Source organism: Seriola dumerili, unplaced genomic scaffold, assembly GCF_002260705.1.
Source record: "Seriola dumerili isolate Sdu_G_001 unplaced genomic scaffold, Sdu_1.0 BDQW01000258.1, whole genome shotgun sequence".
In the NCBI taxonomy this organism is placed as follows: domain Eukaryota; kingdom Metazoa; phylum Chordata; class Actinopteri; order Carangiformes; family Carangidae; genus Seriola; species Seriola dumerili.
The window spans coordinates 2,854,259-2,866,320 of record NW_019174513.1 but is presented as its reverse complement, the minus strand read 5'-3'; the positions used below and the strand labels follow the sequence as shown (position 1 = coordinate 2,866,320).

General features: G+C 44.8%; 2 protein-coding genes across 4 annotated transcripts in view; one reads left to right on the top strand and one right to left on the bottom strand.

Annotated features, from left to right (window-relative positions):
* The first annotated feature begins 575 nt into the window (after window positions 1–575).
* On the top strand, window positions 576–6,845 carry znf574 (zinc finger protein 574). Its single transcript, XM_022756573.1, has 8 exons — window positions 576–766; window positions 1,255–1,728; window positions 2,091–2,260; window positions 3,139–3,234; window positions 3,352–4,127; window positions 4,219–4,354; window positions 4,443–6,053; window positions 6,256–6,845. Exons 2-8 carry the CDS (start codon window positions 1,425–1,427, stop codon window positions 6,427–6,429), a joined length of 3,267 nt encoding a protein of 1,088 aa, XP_022612294.1. The 5' UTR covers window positions 576–766; window positions 1,255–1,424; the 3' UTR covers window positions 6,430–6,845.
* A 131-nt stretch (window positions 6,846–6,976) lies between these two features.
* The window catches only part of cic (capicua transcriptional repressor), a 30,679-nt gene continuing 25,593 nt past the window's right edge, over window positions 6,977–12,062 (bottom strand). For 2 of the 3 annotated variants that reach the window (XM_022756559.1, XM_022756561.1), the window contains exons 15-20: window positions 11,621–11,991; window positions 11,341–11,498; window positions 11,081–11,241; window positions 9,995–10,129; window positions 9,370–9,501; window positions 6,977–9,256 (exon numbers count right to left, since the gene is read on the bottom strand). In XM_022756559.1, coding sequence (XP_022612280.1) covers window positions 8,967–9,256; window positions 9,370–9,501; window positions 9,995–10,129; window positions 11,081–11,241; window positions 11,341–11,498; window positions 11,621–11,991 — 1,247 coding nt within the window. In that variant the 3' untranslated portion in view covers window positions 6,977–8,966. The remainder of the gene's footprint in view (window positions 9,257–9,369; window positions 9,502–9,994; window positions 10,130–11,080; window positions 11,242–11,340; window positions 11,499–11,620; window positions 11,992–12,062) is intronic. The other variant, XM_022756560.1, reaches the window with a different exon arrangement.

Sequence of the window (12,062 nt, the reverse complement as noted above, 5' to 3'; positions counted from 1 at the left end):
GAATTTATCATGGTTTCTCTATGAAATGGAAAACATCTCATTTGATTTCCTTTACCACAGCCAGAAAGAGAAAGAGAAAGAAAAATTCTACATGATCAGTCTTATACTTGTAGCCAACTTTTATAACCATGAGCATAGAAACTCTAACAGCTAACCCCTTTTCCTGATCTGGTTAATGACATTAAAACTACACCTTTATTATTTCATACAGTACAAATAGAAAAGATGTCAAATGTATATGTGCTGTGTTTATTGAAGTTGGGTTATGAATATACAGTCAACATATAATTAACAAGATCATCATTGCCCTTTAAGACACATGCGAGCCTAAATAATTTTGAAAAAGGCAGACATCACCAAAGCACACAAACTAGTTTAGCACAATTCATAAATAAACTGAAGAAATGCATAAATAAAAATTACAAAAAAATAAAACAACAAACTGTTTTGTGCTTCAACAACCGACAAAAAAACTACAATTTCCAGCAGGAGAGCATGGTTTATGATTGACAGTCCGCCTGTCCAATCATGGAATCTGAAATGCCGAGACTACCGCATTGGGCGGGGCTTTGTAGCACAAGAATGGAGGCGATCGGCGGGCAAACGTATCATTTCACGCTTTGAAATGTAGTTTCCCACAGATACGTTTCAGTTTTTTTGATTTCCATGCCACGGTTAGTGACGAGGGGCTGACAAAAAGGCATACGCCTGTGTGAACGAAGAGAGATGGCTACACGAGGGATTGTCCAACGAGAGTGAATGAGAGGTAAGGGGAAAGAAGGGCCCGTCGTCGTCGTAGCCGGAGAGCTGCGGGTAAAAGTGGGTAGCGCCGCCTGACGGACCGCCCGACGAACCGGGCAGCCGCTGTCAGGAAACCGCGGTGTCGAGAAACAGGTCTGCAGTATCGGAGGGAGCGCCGCCAACAGCTCTCCATGTGCCATCACACTGTAAACAAAGATAGGGATCACATATTTGGGGAGAATCGGACAATGGTTAGTTAGGTTGTGTTAAGTAGTGGTCGTATCGTTAGCAGTAGAGGGCCTTCATTTGGCTAACGGCTGAAAATTGCGATGTTTGTCCGCAGGATTGTTCCATAATGTCTGTGTCAACAGTGCTGTTTTTTACTGTAAAATATAAGATAATGGCAAATGTGGCAATGTTTTAACAATTTCATTGCTACTACGTAACGGCTGATTTATGTACCAATGCTGCTCAGTGTTACATGTTGTCATTTTCATGTTTTGTTTACCACAGGTGTGCTCTTATACTGGACTGGATGAAAAAAAAAGTCGTCATTCATTGGACACAGCAGTGGTTTCACTCACCACTCACCAGCCTCATCACCTGTCACATATCCCCTTTCATGATACACTCACAATCTACATAAGACAGCACATACACTCACACAGACACACAGTGGCAGCATGGCGGAGCAGCAGGAGGAGGCAGAAGGTGTTTATGTGGAGCACCAGTACATGTGCAGTGAGTGTCACCAGCTCTTCAACACCCTTGAGGATGTGCTGATCCACCAGCAGATCCACACTGGCCAAGAGGGAGAAGGGGAAGGGGAGGTAGGGGAGGGCATGACCATCCATGGTGTCTCTGAGATGGGGCAAACCCAGCAGTACCAGTGTCTGGAGTGTGGGACCCTCCTCATGAACCCAGAGGAGCTGCTGCAGCACCAGGAGATGCACATGAGAGAGGCTGGGATGGAGGTGGAGCAACAAGGTGACATTGGTTTATGTGTTTTTTGAGCAAGCATGAAAAATTGGAAGGTGATGATATAATAATAATGTACTGCAGATGGGCTGAACATGATGCTATACTGTGGAAGTGAACTCATGTGCTCTTATAAGGAAATCCATTTGTGCAATATATTAATGCAGTCATATGAGAGGAAGCAAAAGGTTCTCGGTTAAGCTAACTACAGACTCATCATACTAACTCAATTGTCAGGTTGCTTGCTTAGACAATATAATCTTTTCACATTTAAAGTGTGCATTCAACATTTTTGCCAGTTGCATGGCTGTTAGTCATTTTAAGGTTAAAAAAAACAACACTAACTGTGAGTGTGTGTGACTGTTTGCTAGAGTTGTGCGAGGTCCTGGAGACAGAGGAAGCCGGGTCAGAGGCTCAGGTGTCGGGACCGGTCCAGTACCAGTGTCTCGACTGTCTGGCTTTGTTTGACTCGCCTGAGACATGGCTGGAGCACCGGCGGACCCACAGCAGGAGCAGCACACACAGTAACACAGAACCCACGGTAAGGGATCAAACATATGTTGACAAAGACTAATCAGTATTTAATTGTTTTAATTATTGAGTACAAATGCATACGTTTTTTTGTTATTATCAGAATTGAGTGGAGGCTGCTTAACACAATAATAGTTGTTTTGTCTGTGAAAATAAGCTGCCTGCTGAAATTGATGTTGTATTTACACCATGTAATTATGCACTGAGATAGATAAAACAGGCCTTGTTATGCGCACTCCTTCACATCCTCTTAATACAAGATTTTGTTTAGCTATTACCCTTCTTGTAAATCATCAGCTGAATTGTAATTTTATTTTAATACAACACTTGGCCAAATCTTTGAACGTAGTGGAGCAGAAAAGGAGACAAAACATGCTTTTATTTTCTACCATGCTGAGTCATTCATGTGTGCACAGCCCAAAACAGTTAAAGTGATAGTGGTCAAAAGCTGGTAATATTTTTCTGTGAATCTAAAAGCAAGCACTTCAGGAAATCTCTAAGTGATGGTGACAGTGTTAAAATGCACTTACAACTGTGTCTGACCATGCATTCATTACTTTTGAGTCATGCCCATATGCTGTAGATTGTGTTAAATTTGCAACACTGTCAGAATTTATTTCAGTGACTCTCTTATTTGGGTTGTGTAGGGCAGCACAGACTGGCTTGCTGCGATTATACTGTAATTTTAGACAGCACGAGATCCATAGACATCCGGTCTCCAAGCATCTGATAATCTACTGAAATAAATGAATGAGTGACAGCAGATCTAAAATGTTAAAGCGTCTTTGCTATTCTAAAATCTGATATCACTGACTTATTTTGTAGCATTGCCTTAATTGAAAGTAGAAATTTAGTAACTGACGTTCATTTCTTTTGCCCTTGCAACAGGAGTATGTGCTACAGCCTGATGGCACCGTCACTCCACTGAACAGTATGCAGAACTACGTGCTGAGTGAGCAGCAGGCTGGGGAGATCCTGGCGCAGGTACTTGGGATAGTAAACATCTCACAACGGAAGCATAGATTTGAGGACTAGATGAATGGTTTTAGGGTTTCACTCTCTTTAAGTTCTTCTCTTTACATTTCTCTGTGTATTTTCCAGGTACTTGCCCAGCAGCAGCAACAACAACAGAACAAGAAACGTCAGTCCGCTTTTAAAGCTGCTGCACCCTCCCGGTCCTCCCTGCTGCCTCCTGTGACACCGACCCCTGGCTCTGCCACCATGCACCTGCAGATTCTCACGGCTCAAGCCTTGGCAGACAACTGCACCGCCCCCACTCAGCGCCGCTCCAAGCTGCCTCCTCTGTTGCCTGCTGTCGGCCGAGGCTCATCAGCAAAGCTGGGGGTCATGGAAAATGGTGTCCAGAGACTGGAGTTAAGGTTGGCTCCCACTGTCCAGGAGCAGCAGCAGCAGCCAACAGAGGTGGTGGTCATCCACCCTTACGAGTGCTCAGAGTGCTCCCTTCTCTTCCAAACTCCAGAGGACTTCCTCCAGCACCAGGGGGAGCACTTCCTGGGCCAAGACAAAGAGAGTGGAGAGTCGGGGGTCATGAGTGGCTGCGAGGAGGCACGAGGGAGGGAAGAGTCTACAGAGAAGGTGGAGGACATTAGGATCAGAGTGGCAGAGAAGAAAGAAACAGTCTGGGCCAAGCCACAACAGTGTGAGCTCTGCAACCGCACCTTCACCTCAGTCAACCGGCTGGCTGCTCACAAACGTGTGCACGAGCAGGGCACACACGAATGCCCAGAGTGTGGCAAGGTGTTCAAGAAAGCAACATCGCTGCAGACGCACATGCGCACACACTCTGGTGTGGCCAGGTACCTGTGTGTGGACTGTGGCAATGGATTCACCACTGAGATGACTCTCATCATGCACAGGTAAGAGGTTTGGAGACACCAACACATCCTAGAATATGATGAGAAACTGTCCTGTTGACTTTTTCTGTCTGTTTCATCTGATTTCTTGCAGGAAGTCCCACACTGCAGATCCCCTTCACAAGTGTCAGTTCTGCCACAAAACCTTCACCAACATGACCAAGTACCTCTACCACCGTCGCACCCACCTCAACCGTGATACATCTGGCACACCGGCCGCTCACTCTATGGTAGTTAGCATATGCATCTCCCAGTTGTGTCCACAACCTCATGTTAGTATGACATTTTAATGTAACATTTGCCTGTTGTCCCCTGTAGGTCTCAGCTCCAAGAAGAGCATCGCTCTCAGCCCTTGCCATCCTACAGAGAGCAAGAGAAAAGAGGAATTCCCACACAGAAACCAACCTGCTGGCCCCTCTCACAGAGGAAGAGATGGAGAAACTGGGAGAAGCTCCAATACAAAGCTCTCAAATTAAAATGGAAGGAGGTGAAGTGGAGATGAAGGGGGCAGACAACAACATGGAGGTGTCTGCCCCACTTGAAGATAACACTGATGACTCACAGCAGGTGGAGGATGCCACCAAGTCTGGCTTAGCTACAGACCCTGCTCCCCTGGACGACACTGATGCAGGAGTCACGTTTAGCTCCACAGAAGCTGCTGCAGCTGCGTCATCAGACAAAGGGCCTTTTTCTTGTCGTTCATGCTGTAAGACCTTTCCCTCCCAGCTGCAGCTTGTTCAACATCGACGCAAGTCCCATGTCACTGAGCGCAGCTTTGTGTGCGGAATCTGTGGCAAGTCTTTTAAGAAGCAGATCCACGTGCGCAACCACATACGAACACATACCGGCGAGAGGCCATTTCAGTGTTCCGACTGCGGCAAAACCTTCTCTTCTCTTGCCAATCTAATGAGGCACAACCTCATCCACTCTGGTGTGCGCCCATACCGCTGTGATGTCTGCCACCGCTCCTTCTCACAGTCCTCCAACCTCCGTCAGCACAGCCTGCTTCACTCCAATGCTGCAACTCTGTGCTGCCCCGACTGCCCCGCCACCTTTCGCTGGCCCACGAAGTTAGCAGCACATCGCTATACCCAGCACCAGGGGGCTCCAGCCCCTTTCTCCTGCCCTCACTGTGAGGCTGGCTTCCTGAGCAGGAGGCAACGAGACAGCCACTGTCTGGGGCAGCACCCCACCCTGGTGCAGGCTGGTACAGGGATAGAAGTGGGCAAAGAGACCCACAACCAAGCGGAGCTGGGTGAAGACCTGACCTCAGAGCCCTCCACCTCAGCAGCAGTAGAGACACAATCAGGGGATTCAACCAGTCTTGTGCGGGGAGGTCTAGATTGCAACATTTGTGGGAAGAAGCTCAACTCTCCTGCCAACCTGCGACTTCACAGACTGAGCCACTTTGCTTTAGGCCCCGGGCGACCGCGGTGCGCCACTGGGAAGCGGCCTAAAGCCCACCAGTGTCCTATCTGTGGGAAACAGTTTGTGTCTTCCTCCGGAGTTGCACTTCACCAGCGAGTCCACACTGGTGAGCGCCCGTTTCCCTGCCAAGTGTGTGGCAAGCGCTTCCGTCAGAACACACACCTGCGAGAGCACCTGCGCACACACTCGGGGGAGCGGCCCTTTCGCTGTGAGGTATGTGGAAAGGGTTTCATCCAGAGTATGCACCTGGCTGAACACCGTCGAACACACACGGGCGAACGGCCGCATGTTTGTCCTCTGTGTGGCAAAGCCTTCAAGACCTTCTCCAACCTGAGGAACCACAAAAAGACCCACGCCAGACAGCAGAGGCTGGATGAGGAGGCTGCTGCTCAAGCTGCCATGGAAACCAGCTCTGCTGTGGCAGTGGTGGATGCTTCAGCAGTGGAACTAGCTAACGGGCAGCCTCAGCTCATCCAGATCCACGCCTCAGATCTTCAGCAGGTCAGAATGAATTTACTCCACCTAATCAATAAAGAAGCATGACACTGCCATTTGAAAGCACTGAAATTTTAGGTGAATAATTGAAATCTGAACAGTTAAAGTGAGTGAGAGGATGACATTTAATCAGCACCTGTAAATGTGTTTGTGTACTCATTCTCTGCTGTTGGCTGAACTTACTCCGAGTTCTGTTTCCTCCTCTTAGACACAGGGAACTCCTACTATAATGTGTAACGAGTTCGGGGAGACCATCGCCATCATTGAGACGAGTGAGGGAGGAGCACTGCCTCTGGAGCAGGCCTTGGAGATCTATCACACAGCTTTGGAGAACGGCCTCGCCATGGACACAGTTGCTGTGGATGGCTTGCAGCTCCTCTGAGGACTAATACCAGTCAGAAAAACTAGAATTAATTCTCTAGAGCTACTGCTGGACTGATGAGTCTTAATACAGACTGAAACAGACTAATTGAATACTGTGAGGGTGAGGATTCAGTCCTGAGTAATAATTAACTGGAACCAGAATGCTGAAATGACAAATCCATATTAAGTTCAGCAAACACACCAAAGTATGTCAACTTCCCTCTTTGTGTACTGAAATGATGCATACTAAAATTAAGAATATGGCATTCATTATGAATAAGGACCATTGGTTGTGCCTCATGACATTTGTATGATTAAATTTGTCATTTATATGAGATGGATGTGATTTTTTTTCCCTCTGTTTAAAGGTTAGTTCATAATTTTGAAACAAAGTATTCCGTTGTAAATAAGTGAAATCAATAAATGTTTTTTCAAGATGATTAAATTAAATTTCACATATCCAGAGTCACTGCTGTACACTGTAAAAGTAATGTGAACCTTACTTTGATCAGCTGCTGTTACGTCTAAAGGGGCTGGATAAAAAATAGAATTCTATTTAGAAAACATTTTAGAACCACGCCATTTATTTTATCTCTGCTGAAGGAAAACCCATTTTTCACATTTCCAGCAATAAAATCACTTTAATTGAACACCTATTTTTATTTGCATACTGAAAGATACAGTTACAAACTTAAATTATTCATATAAATTCCTCTCTTGCATACTGGAACAGCAAAACAAGGAGTATAACACAAAAACATTAATAGCCATATTTATTATTGTTTTTCCATTTCATGTGTTTTACCTTCGGTAATGGGTGTCTTAAAAGTCAACTTATGTTCAATGACAGATTTTTCCTTATCAATAATATAATGAGTCTACTGACTCTACAGTAATTATTTACAACACAACCAAGTCTTGCACAAAGACACAACCAGTATTATATCCTACCAGCTCTCTTTGATTCATTACCCTCCTCTCACTTACCCCAGTTTTCTCTCCGTCCGTCTAAAAAGGAGGTCTGGAGAGAGCAATAAAGTGACAAAGGGAGGAAGGAGGGAAGGAAAGAGGTGGAGGAAAGAGATGTACAAGTGTTGAGGCTATAGAGTCAAACTTAGCGAGGGACAGAGGCATACAAGGTTGTTGAAAAACATACTGCTTATTACTGTTGAAAGGATATAAAGGTCCACGTTGAGTTTGTCTTCCTCTTTGAAATGAATCATAAAAATAACTGCACCACAGGTCCTTGCTGAGGTGAGGCAGTCAAGGGAAGACTACAATGGAGTAACTGTACAGGTGTGGAGCAGCATCTCTCACCTGCCTTCAAAATTATATATAAAAAAAACTAGAACAAGCAATCAACAGCTGGCAGAAATTAAGGAAACATCTGCCAGCAATGAAAGTAGAACTAAGGACCAGGATCCACTGCAGTGATAGGAGTAATAACAATAACCATATGAATAGTACAACAACAAACTTAATATGACCATGTTAAATACAAATCAAATTATTTTTAAAAAAGTTAATAAAACTGCTTGGCAATGGAGGATTAAGGCTGTAACAGCCTGACCTCTACAACTAAGAGCCAGGATGTGCCCATTGACTCTGACCCACCTCGTTCCTTCATGGCTAGCGAATGAGAGGCACAGGAATGCTTGGTTCCTACCTACTGGCATGTGCTCGGGTCAGTTGTGAGAAATGAGGACTTGGCCAGACAGGTAATTGCAGGAATGATGGCACTGCCAGAAGTCCACTAACATTTCAGTCGATTTTTCAGTCTCTCCTGGTAGACCCCTCCTGAAGGTCTACATGCGAGCAGTGAAATGGTGAAAAAGATATTTCCAGGTCCATAGCAATGAGTGCTTGTGAAATCAATCTTGTCAAATCAAATAGTTTCCAGCTGTTGAGGGCCCAGCCCCCGAATGTCAGCAGAAACAAGAAACAAGCTTACAACAGTTCAGTCTACATACAGGTTGTTCCTCAAGCAGAAACATACTGCTTTTACTCATCTAACCCTGTTAAAAACAAATATCAAAACATGTAACATCCTTTTTTTTCTTCTTTTTTTTTTTTTTTTTAAAACTGCTGACTTTTCACCATCTCAGAACGGGTTAAGCAGGTTTCTCCGTCCAAAACAAGAACCCTTTCATCTTCGAGGCAAATGAGTGCAGCTGTACACAATGGTTCTTCGTTCACTGGCATCAATGGGAGCTTCCTGCAAGGTGGTTAATACAGAGTGCTAATTCAAGTGTGGGATTTAAGAGTTTGCAGGTTGTGTGCCGGTGTTGTGGTAGTTTTTGTGCCACTGCTTTTTCACATGTCCTTTTTTTTGGTACAATGGTCACAAATTAAAAAAAAAAAATCTCAACATTGCATACAAACATCTCTTACTCTCAAAAGGTTGGCTGCTGAGGATAGAAAGAAATCAGGATCTGATCAGTGGAAAGCAAAGAGGGTGGATTTAAAAAAAAAAACTGGAAACTTGAAAGTGTGTAGGGCATGAAGATGAGTGACAGCAACAGTCACTGATTGGTCAATCTAATTAGTCAGCATCCCTCATCTGCAAGAGTCCTGTGAGTCCCGTGTTTCCTCTGGGCTTAGGTCTGTCCCCTGCTCCACTTCTTCATCCTGCAGGTCCCCGCCCCCTCTCCCAGATCCTTCTCCTGCCTGGGAACCAGAAGGTCCAGGGAGGGAGCAGGCTGAGTCAGAGATACCTAAACCAGAGGCATCGGAGGGGGCAGCGGTCTGCATGATCTTCTGCCGGACCTCCCTGATCTTCAGCTGCAGACACACCTTGGTGGGAAATATGTCAGAGTATCTCGTCTGGAAGGCTGCAGTGGCCTGAGCTGGAAGCAACATAAAAAAAAAAATTTCAAAGTCAAAAAATGAATGTCTGCAAGTGGGAATTCATTCTGAAAATGTTTGTATATACAGTAGGGAGTATGTGCTTGTGTCTTACCTGATGGAAAGAAGCCCTGCTCCTGGAACAGCTGCATGACCAGTGCTCTCCTCTGGTCCAGTGTTCGTCGCAGGGAGGAGTACGGCACCTTATCAAACTCCAGTTCTGCCAGGATGTCTTCTCCATCTGTGGCTAGGAGACGGGACAAACAGATGGAGTGGATGAATCTTCAGGAAACTGGTTACAGAAATGAATTATGTCCCTCCCCATGCACTCCAAAAGGTGGGATCCATTTGAAAAAAAACACAGCAGTAGGCAAAACATTACTCTAAGCCACTGATTCCTATTTAACCCATATATAGAGTTTCAAACTAGTCCTTACATCAGTTAAATTTTTTTCCATATTTGGTTATGTACTTCCAACTATTATATGGTTACTTGGTTCTGACAGTTAGTTTTTTTTTTTTTTTTAAATGGTATGTGTGGTAGATTCTCAGTGAGGTTGAAGTAACTATGTAACATTAAAAACATTACAGTGAAAGCACAGTGCAAACACTAAAAAAAGAAACACCAACAAGAGCTCTCTACCCAGCCCCTCATCCTACGCTGCTATTACATACATCCTGCCCAGAACAAAATGTAATTGTCTGTCTTAGTAGTGCTCTTGCTTTTCTCGGTGCGTTACCTGCTCTGTCGAAGGTGAAGATGTCTCCCTCACACTTTGCGGCACTTTTGGGCGTGTTGGGCTCTGAGCTGCAGCTTGAGCGCCGGCGGCTTTTTCTTTTAGGAGAGACTTGATCGTCAGTGGCTGAGTCCAAATCTAGAAGCACACAGAGGAAGCAAACTCATTTTAAAACCACCAACATGAAGTGCATCTTTTACCAAAGAGCAAACGTGAAATTCAACATGTGAATGACACATTCAGAAAATACTTTACTTTAATTACTGTTGAATTACACTAATGACACACATATACACTGGTAACGGGCGGCTGTGGCTCAGGAGGTAGAACGGGTCATACACTAATCAGAAGGTGTCGAGTCCGCATGTCGAAGTGTCCTTGGGCAAGATGATGAACCCCAAGTTGCCTGTGATGGCTGTTTCATCATTGTATGAGTGTGTGTATGGTACAAGTGCTGTATGAATGTGTGTGTGTGTGTGTGACCGGGTGAATGTGGCTTGCAGTGCAAAGCACTTTGAGTGGTCAATAAGAATAGAAAAGCGCAATATAAGAGCAGTCCATTTACCATTTAACAATGAAACAACAACAGCAGAGCTCAAATATCCATCAAGAAAATCTTGAGAGTATCACACATTTAAATCTTTGTTTTGATAAAAACTGTGAATATCTGCTTTTCTCTAAATGCTTGAACATCCATGACAAGTCACTGCAACTATACCCTACAGATTAGGCCTGCAACTGTCAATTATTTTCATTATCGCTTAATTTTCTGATTATTGGCTTGGTTAATCAATAATCATTTGGTCTACTGACGCCAGAAAACAGTGAAAAATGTATGTCACAATATCCTCGATGACATATTAAATGTCTTGTTTTCTCCAAGCAACAGTCTAAAAATCTTCAATTTACTATGATGTAAGGACAAGAAACAGATCTGATAATCTGGAACCATGAAATGTTTGGCATTTTTGCTTGAAAAATTACTCAATTATCAAAATAGTTGCCAGTCAATTTTCGTTCAATTCAACTAAAGATACAAATCTAAAAGCATTTAGTCAGACTATCATAAAAAGGTATTTTGAGTAAGACCTGTAGAGTTCTTCCTCTTGCGACGATAGCTGCCCAGAATTGCGCGGGGTGAAGTGGCCAGACTCTGCAGGGTGGGTGAAGGCAAAACCTCCTCAGGCCGAAACTCTGGCAGCTCCGCAAAGCGCTCCTCAAAATACACCTCTGACAGCACCCTGCCAGACCAACACACACACACACACAAAATACAGAGTGTATATATACACTGTCCACCAATAATTTTTCTAACCTTAAATAAAAGATTCATAAAGGTGTTAACTCACTTGTCCACAGAGTCAAAAGTCTTCTTTAGAGGTGGTGGGCGGGCTTTAACCTTTTTGGGCGCAGGACCCTCTTTGTCAGTCTGTGGGGGAGGCAGGGCAGGTTCTGTGGCTGATGGAGGAGGGAGAGGAGAAGAAGGGAGGGACTCCTTCCATCCAGTCTGCACAGAAAGTTAAATTCAAGTATTTTAAACAGTCACAGAGATGTTATGTGTCAACAACAACAGGGTAGTTTTTTCTGTTTGTATTACAGCTGAAAGCCAGTGCGTGATGTTTCTCTCACCTCTTTGGCGGTTGTGCTTTCCCTGGTCCTTGTGTCAGAGGAGTCCGCTGCACTGGAGCTCTCCAGGGCTCGGTCAGAGGATGGCGGCTCCTCGGCAGGATGTGTTGATGGAGACGCTGTCTGCCCTGCCGGCTCAGGATCAAAGGAGAAGTGACTGTTGGCCGCAGCTTCCCTTTCTCGCTCTCTCTCCTTTTCACGCTCTCGCTCCCTCTCTCGTTCCCTCTCTCGCTCCCTATCCTTTTCCCGTTCTCTCTCTTTTCCTCTTCCTCCTCCTTCATAGCTGCCCACGGGTATGTTTGCCACTGTTGCCTTCACTTTCTGAGGGGTCCTGACTGGAAGCTGGGTGAGTTTGGGTGTACCTGGTGTGCTACCTGTAAAATAAAGATAAAATGAATAAATAAAGAATGAAAGAAAATAATTCACTATAAATTATAACCATGCA

Excerpts from the sequence above, each read along its gene's own strand:
- znf574 (XM_022756573.1), top strand. The coding sequence starts at position 1,425 with ATGGCGGAGCAGCAGGAGGAGGCAGAAGGTGTTTATGTGGAGCACCAG. Across the intron at positions 1,729-2,090 it reads GATGGAGGTGGAGCAACAAG|AGTTGTGCGAGGTCCTGGAG; the intron begins GTGACATTGGTT and ends ACTGTTTGCTAG. Across the intron at positions 4,355-4,442 it reads CACCGGCCGCTCACTCTATG|GTCTCAGCTCCAAGAAGAGC; the intron begins GTAGTTAGCATA and ends TGTCCCCTGTAG.